Raw genomic sequence first — 21167 nt, 5'->3', positions numbered from 1 at the left:
CATCTGCCATATCTGTGACAGATGCAGCAAAGGAATTCTTCATCCCTGTGGGCAATAAAGAATTACCTATCATAACTGTCACAGATGACAGCTGCGGTAGAGGATCCTGCTGCCGGCACCAAATAATTGTTTTTTAGGGAAGGGATTAAAACATAAGCCCTTCCCTGAAAAACAAGAATAAATAGTGAATAAAATTTAAAAAAAAAGAATACTCACCTTTCTTTACCTGCCGGGGCTCAGCCGCATCTAGCCAGCTCTTATCCCTGCCCTGCTGTCAGAAGTATTCAGCAGGTGGGGATTTAAAATCTCCGGCTGCTGAGTAGGCTGCCTCTTATTGGCTGAGCACTGTGACCCATCAGGGGGAGCTCTCAGCTATTGAATGACAGCTGAGAGCTTCCTCTGATTGGTCCCTGCGCTCAGCCAATCAGAGGCAGCACTCACCCAATTATGAATTCATGAATGGGTTAGTGCTGCCCCTGATTGGCTTAGCACTATGACCAATCAGAGGTAGCTCTCAGCTATTGCATGACAGCTGAGAGCTCCCTTTGATTGATCCCTGTGATCAGCCAATCAGAGGCAGCATGAATGGGTGAGTGCTGCGTCTGATTGGCTGAGCGCAGGGACCAATCAGAGGCAGCTCTCAGCTGTCATTCAATCGATGAGACCTGCCTCTGATTGCTCACAGTGCTCAGCCAATCAGAGGCAGCCCATTCAGCAGGCGGTGATTTTAAATCCCCGGCTGCTGAATACTACTGAGAGCAGTGCAGGTAGAAGAGCCCACTGGATGCGGCTGAGCCTTGGCAGCTGAAGAAAGGTGAGTATTCTTTTTTAAATTTTATTCACTATTTCTTCTTGTTTTTCAGGGAAGGGCTTATATTTAAATCCCTTCCCATAAAAACAATTTCAGGATGCTGGCAGCAGGATTCCCTACCGCAGCTGTAATCTGTGACAGCTGTGGTAGGGAATTCTTTATTCCCCACAGAGATAAAAAATTCCTTTGCTGCATCTGTCACAGATGTGGCAGGTGCAGCAGGGAATTCTTTTCCCCCGCAAGGATGAAGGAAACATCTGCCACATGCGGCAGATTTGTTCTTCATCCCTGCGGGGACATGGCAGCGGCGGACAGGTATGCTTTTTTTGTGTTTTTTTTTACACTAAAATGATTGTTTTTCAGGGAAGGGCTCATGTTTAAAGCCCTTCCATGAAAAACAATTCAGGGGTGCCGGAAGACCATTGTTTTCAATGGAGCCACCGACATCAGCTGCATTGAAAACATGTGGGGAGGAGAGGGTGAAATTTATTCGAGCACCCTAGGACCGCGGGGTGCTTGACTCAAGTGACGAGCATCAATCTTGGACTGATTTCTATTCTTTAACTTCCCAGTGTCATAGAAGCGAGAAATTTGGCTCAAGCATTCTTTAGGCCCTAAATACAAAAACGAAAGGGGTCACAACTTAATTATTCAATGCTAATTGCAAAAGTAAGTGCGCTCCTATATAATGTAACTACCTAGTGTAGTACAAGCGTAAAATTTGGCAAGAGCATTCTTTAGGCCCTAAATAAAAAAATAAAGAGGTCACAACTCGATTATTCAATGCTGATTGCAAAGGTAAGTGCCCCCCTATGTAATGTAACTTCCCGCTGTCGTACAAGGGTAAATTTGACATGAGCATTCTTTAGGTACTAAATAAGAAAAGTTAAGGGGTCACAACTCAATTATTCAATGCTAATTGCAAAAGTAGTACACCCCTATGTAATGTAACTTTCCGATGTCATACAAGCGTGAAATTTGGCACAAGCATTCTTTAGCTCTTAATTAGCAGAAAGGAACATGGTCACAACTTGATTATTTAATGCTAATTGCAGAAGTCAGTGCACCACTGTGTAATGTAACTTTCCGGTGTTGTGCAATTGTGAAATTTGGCACGAGCATTCTTTAGCTTATAAATAGGAAAAGTAGGGTCCTAAATAGCAAAAATAAAGAGGTTGCAACTGCATTATTTAATGCTAAATGCAAAAGTAAGTGCATCCCTATGTAATGTAACTCCCCAGTGTTGTGCAAGTGTGAAATTTGGTATGAGCATTTTTTAGGTCCTAAATGCAAAAAGTGAAGGGGTTGCAACTCAATTATTCAATGCTAATTGTAAAAGTAAGTGCACCCCTATGTAATGTAACTTCCTGGTGTCATACAAGTGTGAAATTTGGCAGAAGCATTCTTTAGGCCCTAATTAGCAAAAGTAACAGCTTGATTATTCAATGGTAATTGCAAAAGTAAGTGCCCCCTATGTAATGTAACTTCTGGTGTTGTACAAGTGTGAAATTCAGCACGAGCATCCTTTAGGTACTAACTACGAAAAGCCAATGGGTCACAACTCAACTATTCAATGCTAATTGCAAAAGTAAGTGCACCCGTATGCAATGAAACTACTTGGTGTTGTAGAAGCATGAAATTTGGCATGAGCATTCTTTAGGTCCCAAATATGAACAGTAGGGTCCTAAATAGGGAAAGTAAAGGGGTCACAACTCGATTATTCAATGCTGATTGCAAAATTAAGTGCATCCCTATGTAATGTAACTTCCTGGTGTTGTACAAGCATGAAATTTGGCACAAGCATTCTTAAGGTCCTAGTTAGCAAAAAGAACATGCTCATAACTTGATTATTCAATGCTAATTGTAAAAATAATTGTGCCCCTGTGTAATATAACTTCCAGGTGTTGTGCAATTGTGAAATTTGGAACCAGCATTCTTTAGGTCCTAAATAAGAAATGTAAATGGGTCATAACTTGATTATTCAATGGTAATTGCAAAAGTAAGTGCCCCCCTATGTAATGTAACTTCCAGTGTTGTACAAGTGTGAAATTTGGCATGAGCATCCTTTAGGCACTAACTACGAAAAGTTAATTGGTCACAACTCGATTATTCAATGCTGATTGCAATATTAAGTTCATCCCTATGTAATGCAACTTCCCGGTGTCGTACAAGCGTGAAATTTGACAGGAGCATTCTTTAGGTCCTAAATAGGAATACTAAAGGGGTCACAACTTTATTATTCAATGCTAATTGAAAATAAGTGCACCACCATATGTGGAATTTGAGTGTACATAAACTCTAATAAATATGGGCTGGATTTAAAGGGACTATTTCACCATTTTTCTTTTATTAATTAAAACCAGATGGAGAAACATATTCAATTTTTAAAATCTGTTTGCATTTTCTGAGTGGCAACATAAAAGCCTGAGATGATTTATTTATTTCAACAACTCTATGAGGATATATAACATAAAAGCCCATTTACATGAGCAGATAACCAGTCAAATTTATTTAACTTTTTATTACCTCTTTATTATCTTTACAATGGTAAGGTAACTTGTTACAGCAAGATTTTGCTACATTTGTAGGTATAGTTAGTGATATAATGTCAGGCTCAGCCAAAATCATGTACAGATACATATTATGTTATCTTTTAATTCATATCATTTTATAAAATGTTTAGATGACAATTAAAAATGCAACAGAAAATTCTTAAAATTAAATAGATAAAACCATGAAAAAAAACTGCTTTCTAAACAGCTTGTGTCATATTCAATTTAATAATATATTATATATTATAAAATCAAAATTAGAATAATTAATCCACTATTTATGTTAGTTTTAACTTATGGCATAGCAGTCTTATGTTGATCAAACAATAGTGTTCTATTGCATTTACATATAGTTATTCTTAGGGCGCCCACCCACTGGCGATTTTTTTTCCTTTGCGTTTTGCGTTTTTTCTCAAGAGCAATTAGTTTTGAATGTACTCCTGTCCACTGGCGTTTTTTGTTTCAGTCCGTTGCAATTTTTAACATAGGAACTGTCAGTTGCATATGTGTCCTTATTTTTCTCTTAATGCACCCATGAATGTCAATGTAAATTAACGCAAAAAGCCACGAAAACGCCGCGGAAAACGCCCCAAAAACGCGACGAAAACGCTGCATTTTTCACGCACGAAAATCGCAAACGCCAGTGGGTGGGCGCCCTAACTGCAGTTTTATATTTACTGTAATAGATTTTATATTATCTATATATATAAAATTGAATGTATGTCTGTCTGCGTGCGTGCGTGTTTGTCCTTTATGCGCTACTACACCATTCATCCGATCGCCATGAAACTTTGGGAAGTTGTTGAGTACACTCCTGGGAAGATTATAGGCATAGTACAAATATCCTACGATAAATGGCGCGCGAGCGTCGTCGAAAGTTACGCCCCCCCCCACGTAGATCGAATAAGTAAGCCACCTGCTATTGTGATGTCATCACTGATGTCATCAACATCGGACGCCCTTGAACATGCCCCAACATGTTCTATAAAGCTGCATTGTGATGTCATTAAGGCTCTATTATGACACGTACAGCTTGGAACCACTAGAGCACGCCAGCCAATTACCATTGGAGTTGGAAGTGGGTAAACAAGTACTAGGATATCTTCCTAAGAAGCCACAGCAGCCGGATAAATTGTATGTTCCACCCAACGGCTATTTTATTCAGCCCGCAAGGGGGAAGCAGCGGCCTACAAAATCTAATTCTCTCATTTCCTGATGTCATAGATAGATAGATAGATAGATAGATAGATAGATAGATAGATAGATAGATAGATAGATAGATAGATAGATAGATAGATAGACTGTATGCAATGACACGTACAGCTTGAAACCATAAATACTAGAGCACGCCAGCCATTTACAGTCAGTCTCCATTGAAGTTGGAAGTGGGCAAACATGTACTAGGCCAGTAAAATTGAATGTATGTCTGTCTGCGTGCGTGCGTGCGTGCGTGCGTGTTTGTCCTTTATGCGCTACTACACCATTCATCCGATCGCCATGAAACTTTGGGAAGTTGTTGAGTACACTCCTGGGAAGATTATAGGCATAGTACAAATATCCTACGATAAATGGCGCGCGAGCGTCGTCGAAAGTTACGCCCCCCCCACGTAGATCGAATAAGTAAGCCACCTGCTATTGTGATGTCATCACTGATGTCATCAACATCGGACGCCCTTGAACATGCCCCAACATGTTCTATAAAGCTGCATTGTGATGTCATTAAGGCTCTATTATGACACGTACAGCTTGGAACCACTAGAGCACGCCAGCCAATTACCATTGGAGTTGGAAGTGGGTAAACAAGTACTAGGATATCTTCCTAAGAAGCCACAGCAGCCGGATAAATTGTATGTTCCACCCAACGGCTATTTTATTCAGCCCGCAAGGGGGAAGCAGCGGCCTACAAAATCTAATTCTCTCATTTCCTGATGTCATAGATAGATAGATAGATAGATAGATAGATAGATAGATAGATAGACTGTATGCAATAACCTAGATAGATAGATAGATAGATAGATAGATAGATAGATAGACTGTATGCAATGACACGTACAGCTTGAAACCATAAATACTAGAGCACGCCAGCCATTTACAGTCAGTCTCCATTGAAGTTGGAAGTGGGCAAACATGTACTAGGCCAGTGATGGCGAACCTTTTAGGGACCGAGTGCCCAAACTACAACCCAAAACCCACTTATGTATCGCAAAGTGCCAACACGTCAGGGGGCGGGGCTTATCACAACGTATGATTTTACCCCCGTCGTTCTAAAAAGGACAAGGCTGTTTCAGAATAGACCGGGTGCAGATTCTGACTGCTTTTTGGACGCGGAAATACTGCAGAATGTGCTCAGCGGAGATTTCTGTGGAAAATTCTGCAGCATTTCCGCATCTAAAAAGCAGTCAAAATCTGCACCCGGTCTATTCTGAAAGAGCCCTGCCCATTTCTGCCACATGTACACATACCCCAGCGGTAATAGTGACACCTTCACCCCAGCGATAATAGTGACATCCCACAGCAGTAATAATAGTGACACTCCCCCCATTAGTAATAAGAGTGACATACCCCAGCGGTAAACCTCAGTGGTCGCTGCTGCCGTCATCTAGATATATAAAAACGTAGTATGTATGTATGTCTGTCTTCGCAGCAACGCGCGAACATGCCCCAACATGTTCTCATAAGCTGCATTGTGATGTCATTAAGGCTCTATTATGACACGTACAGCTTGGAACCACTAGAGCACGCCAGCCAATTACCATTGGAGTTGGAAGTGGGTAAACAAGTACTAGGATATCTTCCTAAGAAGCCACAGCAGCCGGATAAATTGTATGTTCCACCCAACGGCTATTTTATTCAGCCCGCAAGGGGGAAGCAGCGGCCTACAAAATCTCATTCAGGTAGGTAGGTTCAGTTCTTGGAGGTTGGGGAATGCTTATGGGCAAGGCCTTATGTCTCATCCCAACTCGATTATTCAATTCTAAGCGCAAAAGAATTAGCGTCCAAATTTTATGTACGGAATTTAATTCTCTCATTTCCCAATGTCATAGAAACTTGAAATTTGGCTCGAGCATTGATTATGTCATAAATAGGAAAAGTTAATGGGTCCCAACTCGATTATTCAATTCAAAGCGCCAAAGAATTAGCGTTCAAATTTTACGTACGGAATCTAATTCTCTCATTTCCTGATGTCATAGATAGATAGATAGATAGATAGATAGATAGACTGTATGCAATAACCCAGATAGATAGATAGATAGATAGATAGATAGATAGATAGATAGACAGACTGTATGCAATGACACGTACAGCTTGGAACCATAAATACTAGAGCACGCCAGCCATTTACAGTCAGTCTCCATTGGAGTTGGAAGTGGGCAAACATGTACTAGGCTATCTTCCCAAGAAGCCACAGCAGCCGGATAAATTGGATGTTCCACACAACGGCTATTTTATTCAGCCTACAAGGGGGAAGCAGCGGCCTACAAAACCTCAGTGGTCGCTGCTGCCGTCATCTAGATATATAAAAACGAATGTATGTATGTCTGTCTGTCTTCGCAGCAACGCGCGACGGGTACGCTAGTATGTTATAAAATCAAAAGAAGAGTAATAAATTCACTATTTACGGTAGTTTTCACTCATGGAATAGCAGTCTCATTTTGATCAAACAATAATATTCTATTGCATTTACATACATGTACTCGTACTATTACAGATACATTTTAATGTCACTTAAATATGTTAAAGTAGAAATGCAAAAATAAAGTAAAAACTTTTTTGTAAACAGATTTAATCCACAGGATTTATTGCAGAGCAACTGCAGTTCTTATATTTGAACTCTAAGTGGCAGTATGAGACTGCGTAAAAAAATAATTCAAGCTAGAATGAAAATCTAGTGACTGTGCCTGTAGTCTCACATTATTATAGGATATAGGGAAGCACAGCAATACTCTCAGAGAACACATTCAAGTCTGCACTCCAAGAAATATCTTCACAAAGCATTTTCATCATTAAGAATTATTTTCTCCTTGTGGATTTTTATATCAGAACTTTCTGAGAATGATTAATACAGCGAGACACAGAGGACAACAGTGGGAGCAGATCTATCAGGTATTTTGCCTTATTTTCTTCTTTGTTAATGATGCCTATGGCCAACTACAATATACAGTACTTGAAGAAATGAAGCAGGGATCTGTAATTGGGAATGTGGCAAAGGATCTTGGATTAAATGTAAAGGAATTAGCAGATAGAAAATTCCAACTTATCTCACAGACAAATAGACAATATTTCAATGTTAATTTGGAAAATGGGGACTTATTGTTATCAGAGAGGCTTGACAGAGAAACATTATGTGAAAATAAACCAAACTGCTTTATAAACATAGAAGCTGTGATTGAAAATCCTTTGAACTTTTACACAATCACCATTGAAATCCAGGATGTGAATGATAATGCACCGATATTTTCAAAGAATCATTTTGATTTAGAAATCAGTGAACTGACCTCTCCTGGTGCCCGCTTTGCTTTAGGAAATGCACAAGATCCAGATTTAGGCACCAACTCTGTACAAAGTTATACACTGAGTGGAAATGGAAATTTTGGCCTTGGAGAAAAAACTACAACAGGTGGAATTAAATACCCAGAAATTATACTAGAAAAATCACTGGACAGAGAGAAACAAAGCTTCTATGAGTTAATATTAACAGCTTTGGATGGAGGTAACCCCCAGAAATCAAGTACTGCTACAGTGAAGATCATTGTTCAAGACGTTAATGATAACCTGCCTATGTTTAGTCAAGATACATATCATATAAGGTTACAGGAAAATGCGGCTATTGGATCTCTTGTAATTCAGTTGAATGCAACTGATGAAGATGAAGGCTCTAATGCTCAAATAACTTATTTTTTTAGCCATATTTCTGATAATGCAAGACAATTATTTACGATAGACTCAGCAAATGGAGACATCAAAGTATTAGGCAATTTGGACTATGAAATGTCAGATACCTATGAAATGACTGTAGAGGCCAAAGATGGGGGAGGTCAAGTGGCACATTGCAACGTGGCAATACAAGTAATTGATGTCAATGATAATGCTCCAGAAATAGCGATGAAATCTATCTCACCATCAATTCCAGAGGATTCACCACCAGGAACTGTTATAGCATTACTGAATGTCCGTGACTCGGACTCTGGGATGAATAGTGAAGTTCTTTGTCATATCTCAGACACTTTGGCTTTTCAGCTAATTCCATCCTCCAGTAGTTATTATAAACTAGTAACTGCAGGTACCATGGACCGAGAAAGAAATCCTTCCTACAATGTTACAATACAGTGTATGGATAGCGGATCTCCTCCACTGTCTACCAACAAAACCTTTCACCTCAACATCTCAGATGTAAATGACAATGCTCCAGATTTTGAGAAGATGAACTACATTCTGTATATTGGAGAAAATAATCAACCAGGTACATCAATATACACTGTCCATGCCTCAGACAGTGATTGTGAAGAAAATGGGAAAATCACTTACAGCATTCTAAACAGCAATGTAGAAGAGATTCCAGTGTCATCTTATATTTCCATTAATTCTATAAGTGGAGTAATTTATGCCCAGAGATCATTTGACTATGAACAGTTGCGGGAATTCCAGTTCCAGGTGATGGCTAAAGACAGTGGATCTCCTCCTCTAAGCAGTAATGTCACAGTGAGGATATGTATCATTGATAAGAATGATAATGCCCCTAAGATCCTCTACCCATCACCAGACACTGAGGGGTCGGCATTATTTGAGTTTATTCCTCACTCTGCTGAGAAAGGTTATCTAGTCACCAAAGTGATTGCAGTGGACGCTGACTCTGGACACAACGCCTGGCTCTCCTATCACTTACTACAAGTTCCTGATCCAACAATATTCGCTATTGGTCTATATACTGGTGAGATCAGGATTGGAAGAGATCTTCCAGACAAAGATACCTTGAGACAAAAGATTGTGGTTCTGGTGAAGGATAATGGAGTCCCATCTTTGTCATGTACCGTTTCAGTTCATTTAGTTGTGGCTGAAAACTTTCAGGAGATTGTTCCAGAGATAAAGCGACAACCCAATGTGTTACATACTTCTTCCAATGTAACATTCTATCTGGTTGTATCCATTGGTTTTATTTCAATTCTTTTTGTAGCAACAGTGTTAATTACCATAGTTTTAAAATGCAGGAAATCTAACACTCCAACAACCTATGGAGCATACAGCAGAAATATATATCCTCAGTTCACGCTGGGATGCCCTTCTGAGATCAGTGATACAAGTTTACCTTTCCCATTCTCATATGATGTGTGTGTGACTATGGACTCAAAACAGAATGAAATCGCGTATCTGAAACCAATGCAGAACGTCCCTACAGAGAATCTCATAGACACTGATGAATCTACAGCTGTTAATGAATTCTCCAACAATGATCTGAATACCAGCAATATTGCACAGGTATGAAGTAGTAATAGTTCATTAATTTACAGCTTGTTGTTAATAATTTCAGTTTTGTATAACTCATTAGTATTTATGTGACTGCATAAAAATATATGCTATAAGCAAACATGCTTGCCTTCAAGCATTAAAATTATATTCCGCTTTAAGGCCTCGGTCAGACGACCGTTTTTTGCCGCGATTTGCGAATCGCATGACGGAGGCGCATTCGCAAATCGTGTGACCGGGGCCGACGATTCGCCGAAAAATCTGCAGCTAGCAGCATTTTCGGCGAAACGGGCCCGATCAAAGGAGCGCTGTCCGCCCATTGAAATTCAATGGAGCCGGCAATACAGCCGGCTCCATTGAAAGCAATGGCCTGCCGGCAAGCGCAGGATGAATTTTCGGGAAGGGCTTAAACATATAAGCCCTTCCCTGAAAACCATCCAAAATGTTTAAAAATATATATATACTCACCTTGTCCCTGCAGCCGGAGTTCAGCCAGTATTCAGCAGGCGGGGATTTAATGATGGCTATTGAATGACAGCTGAGAGCTGTCCCTGATTGGTCCCTGCACTCAGCCAATCAGAGACAGCACTCACTCACCCATTCATGAATTCATGAATGGGTGAGTGACAGCTGCCTCTGATTGGTGAGGGCTGTGACCAATCAGAGGCAGCCCATTCAGCAGGCGGGGATTTTAAATCCCCGCCTGCTGAATACTACACAGAGCAGTTCAGGAGAACTGCTGGCCGGCCGCGGCTGAACTCCGGCTGCAGGGACAAGGTGAGTATATATTTTTTTTATTTTTACACATTTTTGGATGGTTTTCAGGCAAGGACTTATATTTTTAAGCCCTCCCCGAAAATTCATCCAGCGTTCGCCGGCAGCCCATTGCTTTCAATGGAGCCGGCTGTATTGCCGGCTCCATTGAATTCAATGGGCGAACATCGTTCTTCTCTGATCTTTGTAGTATATGTTCTCAATGGGGTCGGCGCTGCTGCCGCCAGCCCCATTGAGCGCATATATAGAACACAAGGAATCGCAGAACGCAGATAGGCGCAATCTGCGATTCGTTGTGTCCTATAATTTATCGCATATCCTCATAAAAAGCGGACATGTGACTGATCCCATTGCGAAGCAATGGTTCTATATATGCGCAGATCGCATGCGCATGCACAAATCACGGCAAAAAACGGTCGTCTGACCGAGGCCTAAGGGTCTACTTGATGATTGGTCAATATTGACTGGCAGCACCCCGAGGGTGGGCTCAAGGCACACCATATAGTCTGGGATTCACCAGGATATCTCCATATACTCTGGCCTACCATCAAGACCAGTGGTCTTGCTCCTTTTTTTTTTCTAATCTGGGGGAAATCTTGAATGGGGTGATTTCACTCATAGCTAGGCCATGCATTAAGCCCCTGTGACTAAGGGACTATTAAAATATTAAAATGAGAGTCTAGGCAGATGGGGTTTTGAACTTCACCTCAAAGATTAGGAATGGAACTCTTTTATGCATAATGAGATGGTGGCTGTAGCATAGAAATTGCTCTATCAGCTAAATTAGCATTATTGATCAGATAACATTGAGTGGCTCCAGGTCTCTGTATCTAATCTGAATTAAGTTCATTGCTGCTTCTATTCAGCATCCATAGGATTTGTATATTCCAAACCTTGAATGAAAGTAATAGGAGCCAATTACCAAGCCATGTCAACCCATACCTGACATTAACCTACAGCTTATTGTTAATAATTTCAGTTTTGTATAACTCATTAATAGTTATGTGACTGCATAAAAATATATGCTATAAGCAAACATTTATAAGCAGCTCACTGCACAACTCCTTTTTCTTTGCCTTTAAGCATTCAAATTATATTCCTATCTAAGACATTCATAGCATATGCCATAAAATTCAGGTAAGACCTCGGTCAGGCGAGCATTTTTTCCGCGCATTAATAGGCACACAAAAAGATTGCCCCTCACATGTGGAAAAATTTGCCTGACTGGGTGAATACCAGCTATTTGAAGTAGCCCATTCACACGATTGGAGGTATGTGTTTTCCAGCTCCCGTAGAAGTCTATGGAAAGCACACTCCAAAGATAGGACAGGTCCTATCTTTGCACACACCACAGACCTTAAAATGCGAGTTGTACTAGCATGTCCTATCCTGCAGGTGCGAGTATTTTGCGCCTCTAAAAAACATACATGTGAACGCTTTCACAGAAAAGCATTGGTTCTAATAGACGCAATCTTTTTGCGCGCCTATTTGTGCTTCAAAAAAACGTTCGTCTGACCAAGGCCTAAGTGTGCATCACACCTAAGGAACCTGCACTTAGCAACTGTTCGGGCCCCCACCGCCCCAGATCTGTACAATGTACCAGTGCATGGTTAAGATTACAGAAACGTAAAAATGGCCACGTGTGCTTTGCTACGCTAATTCCATAACGCCGTAGAAGTCAGTAGGAGTTATGCAGACAGTGTAGCACAGTGAACTATGCTATTTTCATAGCTCTTGCGTTATAGAAATAGCACACCTCCATGCACTATGCTGTTTGCTAAAGTCTCATTAACTTCTACAAGCCAGGACAGCCAAGTAATACTCGGATGCTTCCGTAACCCCAACTACCCCCGTCCGGAATGAGAACACCTAGTTAAAGTAGAAAATATACATTTTCAAAAGGACTTTTTAGGTTAGATACATAATAACTGAATACATTGCACTTTAATATATAACTACAGTCCAGGAGTGTTTTTCATTATTTTATATGTAAACTTCATCAAATCTATATACTCCTAATATGTAATTTGCATACTGTATACAACAAACGTTGTCAATAGATCAGCTGATAGATCAGGATATCAATAAGAAGGTACCAGATTTCATCAGAAATAAAATTCTGAGACAGAAAATATAAAGAAGGGCAGCTTATATAATTCTAGTGTAGAGAAATGCAATAGGTGTTAAAAATGGCTTTGAATATATGTTAGAGAAGCTTCCAGCAATGTTCTTCCAGTGTTGATATTTTACTGCTCAGACAATAACAATTTAATGATTTAATACATCTAGATCTAGATTGCTTGACTACCTACTGAACATTTCAGTTAGGGCTCATTCACATAATCACTGTGTGTGCATGGTATAACTACATGAAAAGATTGCAGCTGTTCTGCTCCAAAGATCGCATGAACGGGTTAATTACAGCTACTTGAAGTAGCCCATTCACACAATCCGTGGTGCGGGGGTGCATTCTTTCCAGCTCCCTTAGGAGTCTATGGAAAGCACGCACCAAAGATAGGTCAGGTCCTATCATTGCGCACACCACGGAGCTTAGATGTGACCTGCAGTCGCATGTCCTGTCTTTGTTAGGTGCACAAATTTAGCCCTCGGACAGCGCTTGTCTGAGAGAGGCTTTATAGTAAGTTATAGTAAGTTAAATGCATGATGGAGGCTTCAAGTTTATTTTATAACATTGGTCAGCTTTTGGCAAATTTTGTGAAATATAAAAAGTATGAATATGCAATGCAAGGACTAGTGGATAATGTTTTTGCATGAGTTATGTAAAGGCTAAGCATAAATAGTAGAGAAGCAAAATGGGATAAAGCCAGCAAAAATGTATCACAGTAATCTGTATTATAAGATGGTTATCAAAAAATAAGTGTTTTTAACTAAATCAAGCCCAACTATGAACATTTTTGTATTTACACCTATTAAAAAATGTTTTTTTTCTTCAGATATTTTAAGACTAATACTAGAATAGCGCCACCTGCTTTGTTTTTTGAACAACCTTTTTTCGTCTAGTGCTCCTCAGTAAATTTTCAAGGCATACACACCTACTGAGGCTTGCCTCTATGAAATGAATCAGAAAGAAAAGCAAGACTAAGCAGTCCAAACAATTACTGATGGGGACACAAAATTAAAACAGCAGGTAGTTCTATTCTAACATTAGTCCTGGAATATCTGGAGATAGAAACATCTATATATAAAGACGAAAGCCCTCACTGATTGACTCACTGACTAACTGACTCGCTACTAATTCTCCAACTTCCCGATGTCGTGGAAACATGAAATTTGGCGCAAGCATAGATTATGTCCAAAATAGAAAAAGTTAATGGGTCCCAACTCAATTATTCAATTCTAGCGCAAAAGAAATAGCGTCCAAATTTTACGTACGTAATCTAATTCTCTCACTTCCCGAAGTCATAGAAACTTGGCAGGAGCATTGATTATGTCATAAATAGAAAAAGTTAATGGGTCCCAACTCGATTATTCAATTCTAAGCGCAAAAGAATTAGTGACCAAATTTTACGTATGTAATCTAATTCTCTCACTTACCGATGTCATAGAAACTTGAAATTTGGCACGAGCATTGATTGTGCCATAAATAGGAAAAGCTAATGCGTCCCAACTCGATTATATAATTTTAAGCGCAAAAGAATCAGCGTCCAAATTTTACTCATGGAATCTAATTCTCTCACTTCCCGATGTCCTTTTATATAAAGGAAACGTTGCATGATTACCAAAATGGTGAACAAATTTTTCCCGGTATCTCTAAAGTAACCACGACTTCATAACATTTTCTGTGTGAACACCAGATAAACATCAGTACCAAATTAACTCAAGCGAATCCCGGTGTATCAGCTAGTCTATATATAAAGATAAAAGCCCTCTCTGACTGACTCGCCACTAGTTCTCTAACTTCCTGGTGTTGTACAAACACGAAATTCGTCTGGAGCATTCTTTAGGTCCTAAATAGGAAAAGTAAAGGCATCAAAACTTAATTATTCAATGCTAATTGTAAAAGTAAGTGCACCCCCATGTTGTGTAACTTCCCGATGCTGTACAAGCATGAAATTTGGCACGAGCATTAGGTCCTAATTGAAAAAAGTTATGGCGTCACAACTCAATTATTCAATGCTACTTACAAAAGTAAGTGTACTACTCTGTAATGTAACTTCTCGGTGTCATTCAAGTGTGAAATTTGGCACAAGCATTCTCTAGGTCCTACATAGGAAAAGTAAAGGGGTCACAACTCGATTATTTAATGCTCATTGCAAAAGTAAGTGCACCCCGATGTATATAAATTCCTGGTGTTATACAAGCGTGAAATTTTGCATGAGCATTCTTTAGGTCCTAAATGAGAAAAGTTATGGGGTCACAACTCGATTATTGCAAAAGTAAGTGCATCTCTATGTAATGTAACTTCCCGGTGTCGTACAAGTGTGAAATTTGGCGCAACCATTCTTTACGTCCTACATAGAAAAACTTAAGGAGTCACAGCTCAATTACTCAATGCTAACTGCAAAAGTAAGTGCACCTCTATGAAATGTAAGTTACCGGTGTTGTGCAACCCTAAAATTTGCCACAAAAATTCTTTATGTCCTACATCGCAAAAGTATCTGGGTCACAGCTCGATTATTCAATGCTAAGAGCAAAAGTATTGTCACCTCTATGTAATGTACCTAATCTAATTCTGTAACTTCCCGGTATTGTACAATCATGAAATTCGGCTGGAGCATTCTTTAGGTCCTACATAGGAAAAGTAAAGGCATAAAAACTTGATAATTCAATGCTAATTGCAAAAGGAAGTGCACCCTGATGTATATAAATTCCTCGTGTTGTACAAGCGTGAAGTTTGGCATGAGCATTGTTTAGGTCCTAAATAGCAATAGTAAAGGGTCACAATTCGATTATTCAATACTAATTGCAAAACGAAATGCATCCCTATGTAATGTAACTTCCCGATATCGTGCAAATCCGAAATTTGACATGAGCATTCTTTAGTTCCTACATGGGAAAAGTAAAAGCTCTAAATAAGAAAAGTGATGGAGTCACAACTCGATTATTCAATGTTAACTGTAAAAGTAAGTGCACCCCTACGTAATTTAACTTCTGAGTGTCATACAAGTATTAAACTTGGCATAAACAATCTTTAAGTGCTAAATACGAAAAGTAAAGGGGTCGCAACTCAATTGTTTAATGCTAATTGCCAAAACATTGGCAGCCCTAATTAATGTACCAATCTAATTCTCTAACTTCTCGGTGTCATACAAACATGAAATTTGGTGCTAGCATTCTTTAGGCCCTATATAGGAAAAGTAAGGCCCTACATAGGAAACGTAAAGGGGTCAGAACTCGATTATTCAATGGTTACTGCAAAAGTAAGTGCACCCCTATGTAATGTAACTTCTCGGTGTCATACAAGCATGAAATTTGCATGAACGTTCTTTAGGACCTAAATACGAAAAGTAAAGGGGTCACAACTCAATTATCTAGTGCTAATTGCAAAAGTATTAGCACCCCTATGTAATGTAATTTCCCGATGATGAGAATTCTTTATGTCCTAAATAGAATAATTAAGGTCCTAAATAGGAAAAGTAAAGGGGTCACAGCTCGATTATTCAATGCTAATTGCAAAAATAAGTGCACCCTTTGTAATATAACTTGTCTGTGTAGTACAAGCGTGAAATTTGACCTGAGCATTATTTAGGTCCTAATAGGAAAAGTAAAGGGGTCACAACTCGATTATTTAATGCTAATTGCAAAAGTAAGTGCACCTCTATGTAATTTACCTACCCGATGTCTTACAAGCGTGAAATTTGGCATGAGCATTCTTTAGGTTCTAAGTGAGGAGACTGGGAGTGGTGGCACATTCTGCAGAGGGACATCGGTACATGCAGCCTGAAGAGAATCTAACACTCCTCAATGTTTATACATATTGTATTCCTCGGTTTCTCCAAAGTAATCACAACTTCATAAAATGTTCCGTGCGCACAACACGTGAACACCTGTAGAAAATTAACTCAGGTGAAGACGGGTATATCAGCTAGTTATTAAGTGGAAATAGAGTGTACATAAAGTCTAATAAATATGGACTTGTTTTAAAGGGACTATATCACCATTTTTATAAATTAAAATCAGATGGAGAAATATATTCCATTTTTCTATACTGTTTTTATTTTCTGAGTGGCAACATGAAGGCCTGAGATGATTTATTTATTCCTGGAACTCTACAAGGATACATAACATAACAACCCATTTACTTCAGCAGATAACCAGTCAAATTTAACTTTTTATTGCTTTTTTATTATCTTTACAATGGTAAGGTAACTTGTTGCAGCCAGATTTTGCCACATTTGTAGGTATAGTTACTGATGTCCATATAATGTCAGGCTCAGCCAAAATCATGTACAGATACATATTATGTTATGTTTTAATTCATGTCATTTTATAAAAGGTTTAGATTACAAATGAAAATGCTGCAGAAAATTCTGTAAATAAAATGGATAAAACCATGAAAAAACATACTTTGTAAACAGTTTATTTCATATTCAATGTAACATATTGTACAATATATATTATAAAATCAAAATTAGAATAAGGAATCCACTATTTGTGTTAGTTTTCACTCATAGCATAGCAGTCTCATTTTGATCAAACAATAATATATTATTGCATTTACATACATGTTCTCTTAATATTACAAATACCATTTCATGTCACTTAAATATGTTAAAGTAGAAATGCAAAAATAAAGTAAAATCTAATTTATAAACAGATTTAATCTACAGCACTTATTGCAGAGCAACTGCAGTTCTCATATTTGAACTCTAAGTGGCAGTATGAGACTGCGTAAAAAAAATAACTCAAGATAGAAAGAAAATCTAGTAACTGTGACTGTAGTCTCATATCGTAGGATATAGGGAAGCACAGCAATACTCTCAGAGAACACATTCTAGTCTGCACTCCAAGAAATAGCTTTACAAAGGATTTTCATCATTTAGAATTATTTTCTCCTTGTGGATTTTTATATCAGAACTGAGAATGATTAATACAGCGAGACACAGAGGACAACAGTGGGAACAGATCTATCAGGTATTTTGCCTTATTTTCGTCTTTGTTAGTGATATCTATGGCCAACTACAATATACAGTACTTGAAGAAATGAAGCAGGGATCTGTAATTGGGAATGTGGCAAAGGATCTTGGATTAAATGTAAAGGAATTGGCAGATAGAAAATTCCAACTTATCTCTCAGACAAATAGACAATATTTCAATGTTAATTTGGAAAATGGAGACTTATTGGTATCAGACAGAATTGATAGAGAAACATTATGTGAAATTAAACCAAATTGCTTTATAAACCTAGAAGCTGTGATTGAAAATCCTTTGAATTTTTACACAATCACCATTGAAATCCAGGATGTGAATGATAATGCACCGATATTTTCAAAGAAGCATTTTGATTTAGAGATTAGTGAATTGACATTACCTGGTGCCCGCTTTGCCTTGGGGAATGCGCAAGATCCAGATTTAGGCACCAACTCTGTACAAAGTTATACATTGAGTGGAAATGAAAATTTTGGCCTTGGAGAAAAAATAACAACAGATGGAATTGAATACCCAGAAATTATACTAGAAAAATCACTGGACAGAGAGAAACAAAGCTTCTATGAGTTAATATTAACAGCTTTGGATGGAGGTAACCCACAGAAATCAAGCACTGCTACAGTGAAGATTATTGTCCAAGATGTTAATGACAACCTGCCAATGTTTAGTCAAAATAGATATCAAATAAGATTACATGAAAATGCAGCTATTGGATCTCTTGTAATTCAGTTAAATGCAACTGATGAAGATGAAGGCTCTAATGCTCAAATAACTTATTCTTTCAGTCATATTTCTGATAATGCACGCCGATTATTTACTATAGACTCAGCAAATGGAGACATCAAAGTATCAGGCAATTTGGACTATGAAATGTCAGATACCTATGAAATGACTGTAGAGGCCAAAGATGGTGGAGGTCATGTGGCACGTTGCAAGGTTTCAGTACAAGTAATTGATGTCAATGACAACGCTCCAGAAATAACGATGAAATCTATCTCACCATCAATTCCAGAAGATTCTCCAGCTGGAACTGTTATAGCATTACTAAATGTCCGGGACTCGGACTCTGGGGTGAATAGTGAAGTTGTTTGTCATATCTCAGACACTTTGGCTTTTCAGCTAATTCCATCCTCCAGTAGTTATTATAAACTAGTAACGGCAGGTAACATGGACCGAGAAAGAAATCCTTCCTACAATGTTACAATACAGTGTATGGATAGCGGATCTCCTCCATTGTCTACCAACAAAACCTTTCACCTCAACATCTCAGATGTGAATGACAATGCTCCGGTTTTTGAGAAGATGAACTACATTCTGTATATTGGAGAAAATAATCAACCAGGTACATCAATATACACTGTCCATGCCTCAGACAGTGATTGGGATGAAAATGGGAAAATTACTTACAGCATTCTAAACAGCAATGTAGAAGAAATTCCGGTGCCATCTTATATTTCCATTAATTCTATCAGTGGAGTAATTTATGCCCAGAGATCATTTGACTATGAACAGTTGCGGGAATTTCAGTTCCAGGTGATGGCTAAAGACAGTGGATCTCCTCCTCTAAGCAGTAATGTCACAGTGAGGATATGTATCATTGATAAGAATGATAATGCCCCTAAGATCCTCTACCCATCACCAGACACTGAGGGATTGGCATTATTTGAGTTTATTCCTCACTCTGCTGAGAAAGGTTATCTAGTCACCAAAGTGATTGCAGTGGACGCTGACTCTGGACACAACGCCTGGCTCTCCTATCACTTGCTACAAGTTCCTGATCCTTCATTATTCATCATCGGTCTATATACTGGTGAAATTAAAATCGGACGAGACCTTCAAGACATGGATTCGTTAAGACAAAAGATTGTGGTTCTGGTGAAGGATAATGGAGTCCCATCTTTGTCATGTACTGTTTCAGTTCATTTAGTTGTGGCTGAAAACTTTCAAGAGATTGTTCCAGAGATAAAGCGACAACCCAATGTGTTACATACTTCTTCCAATGTAACATTCTATCTGGTTGTATCCATAGGTTTTATTTCAATTCTTTTCGTAGCAACAGTGTTGATTACCATAGTTTTGAAATGCAGGAAATCTAACACTCCAACAACCTATGGAGCATACAGCAGAAATGTCTATCCTCAGTTCACCCTGGGATGTCCTTCTGAGATCAGTGATACAAGTTTACCTTTCCCATTCTCATATGATGTTTGTGTGACTATGGACTCAAAGCAGAATGAAATTGCGTATCTGAAACCAGTGCAGAACGTCCCTACAGAGAATCTCATAGACACTGATGAATCTACAGCTGTGAATGAATTCTCCAACAATGATCTGAATACCAGCAATATTGCACAGGTATGAAGTAGTAATAGTTCATTAACCTACAGCTTATTGCTAATAATTTCAGTTTTGTATAACTCAGTAATATTTATGTGACTGCATAAAAATATATGCTATAAGCAAACATTTTTAAGCAGCTCACTGTATATCTCTTTTTTCTTTGCCTTCAAGCATTAAAATTATATTCCTCTTTAAAGGTCTACTTGATGATTGGTCAATATTGACTGGCACCACCCCGGGGGTGGGCTCAAGACACACCATATATTCTGGGATTCACCAGGATATCTCCATGTACTCTGGCCTACCATCAAGACCAGTGGTCTTGCTCCTTTTTTATTTTCTAATCTGGGGGGAATCTTGAATGGACTGATTTAACTCATAGCTAGACCATGCATTAAGCCCCTGTGACTAAGGGAGTATTAAAATATTAAAATGAGAGTCTAGGCAGATGGGGTCTTGAACTTCACCTCAAAGATTAGGAATGGGGCTCTTTCATGCATAATGAGATGGTGGTTGTAGCATAGAAATTGCTCTATCAGCTAAATTAGCATTATTGATCAGATAACATTGGGTGGCTCCGCGTCTCTGTATCTAATCTGAATTAGGTTCATTGCTGCCTCTATTCAGCATCCATAGGATCTGTATATTCCAAACCTCAGATGAAAGTAATAGGAGCCAATTACCAAGCCATGTCAACCCTGACCTAAAGGGAGGCTGGCTTTCAATATTTAGGATTACACCCTCTACTTTGGGGCTAACAGAGTGATTGTGACCTAGATATATTAGACACTGCAACATTATCATAAGCACCTTACGCAGAAACACCCTTAGACTCTAGTTCTGATAATCACAATATCTAAAATCATCATAGCCAGTGGAGCTGCAGTAATCCGCTAAGCTCTTGAACCTCCTGAAGATCCGTTTTACCTTGCGGTGAAATGCGTTGCATTATAGAGTTATATACTGAGCTGGATTTCGCATATTGATGTATTATAATCTGAGATTCACTAAGCTTGAGTCCGACTTTTGTATATTGAACAAGTCTCCAAACTATGCTCTAAACCAAACTTACTTCTAGAATTTAAGATTTAAATTCACCACCTAGATAGATTATTTTG

General features: G+C 38.8%; 2 protein-coding genes across 2 annotated transcripts; both read left to right on the top strand.

The window, feature by feature from the left end:
* The first annotated feature begins 7416 nt into the window (after window positions 1–7416).
* LOC136609941 (protocadherin gamma-B4-like) lies at window positions 7417–9843 on the top strand. Its single transcript, XM_066589219.1, has one exon. It carries the CDS (start codon window positions 7417–7419, stop codon window positions 9841–9843), a length of 2427 nt encoding a protein of 808 aa, XP_066445316.1.
* Window positions 9844–17643: 7800 nt separating this feature from the next.
* LOC136609940 (protocadherin gamma-B1-like) lies at window positions 17644–20070 on the top strand. The gene has a single exon (XM_066589218.1). The coding sequence runs from the start codon at window positions 17644–17646 to the stop codon at window positions 20068–20070; it is 2427 nt and encodes an 808-aa protein (XP_066445315.1).
* Window positions 20071–21167: the final 1097 nt, after the last annotated feature.

Source organism: Eleutherodactylus coqui, chromosome 2, assembly GCF_035609145.1.
Source record: "Eleutherodactylus coqui strain aEleCoq1 chromosome 2, aEleCoq1.hap1, whole genome shotgun sequence".
NCBI lineage: Eukaryota > Metazoa > Chordata > Amphibia > Anura > Eleutherodactylidae > Eleutherodactylus > Eleutherodactylus coqui.
The sequence above is the reverse complement of the archived record's forward strand: the minus strand, read 5'-3'. Positions and strand labels throughout refer to the sequence as shown.

Bases quoted from the DNA above. Each gene is read 5' to 3' on its own strand.
- LOC136609940 (XM_066589218.1), top strand. From the start codon at position 17,644: ATGATTAATACAGCGAGACACAGAGGACAACAGTGGGAACAGATCTAT.
- LOC136609941 (XM_066589219.1), top strand. From the start codon at position 7,417: ATGATTAATACAGCGAGACACAGAGGACAACAGTGGGAGCAGATCTAT.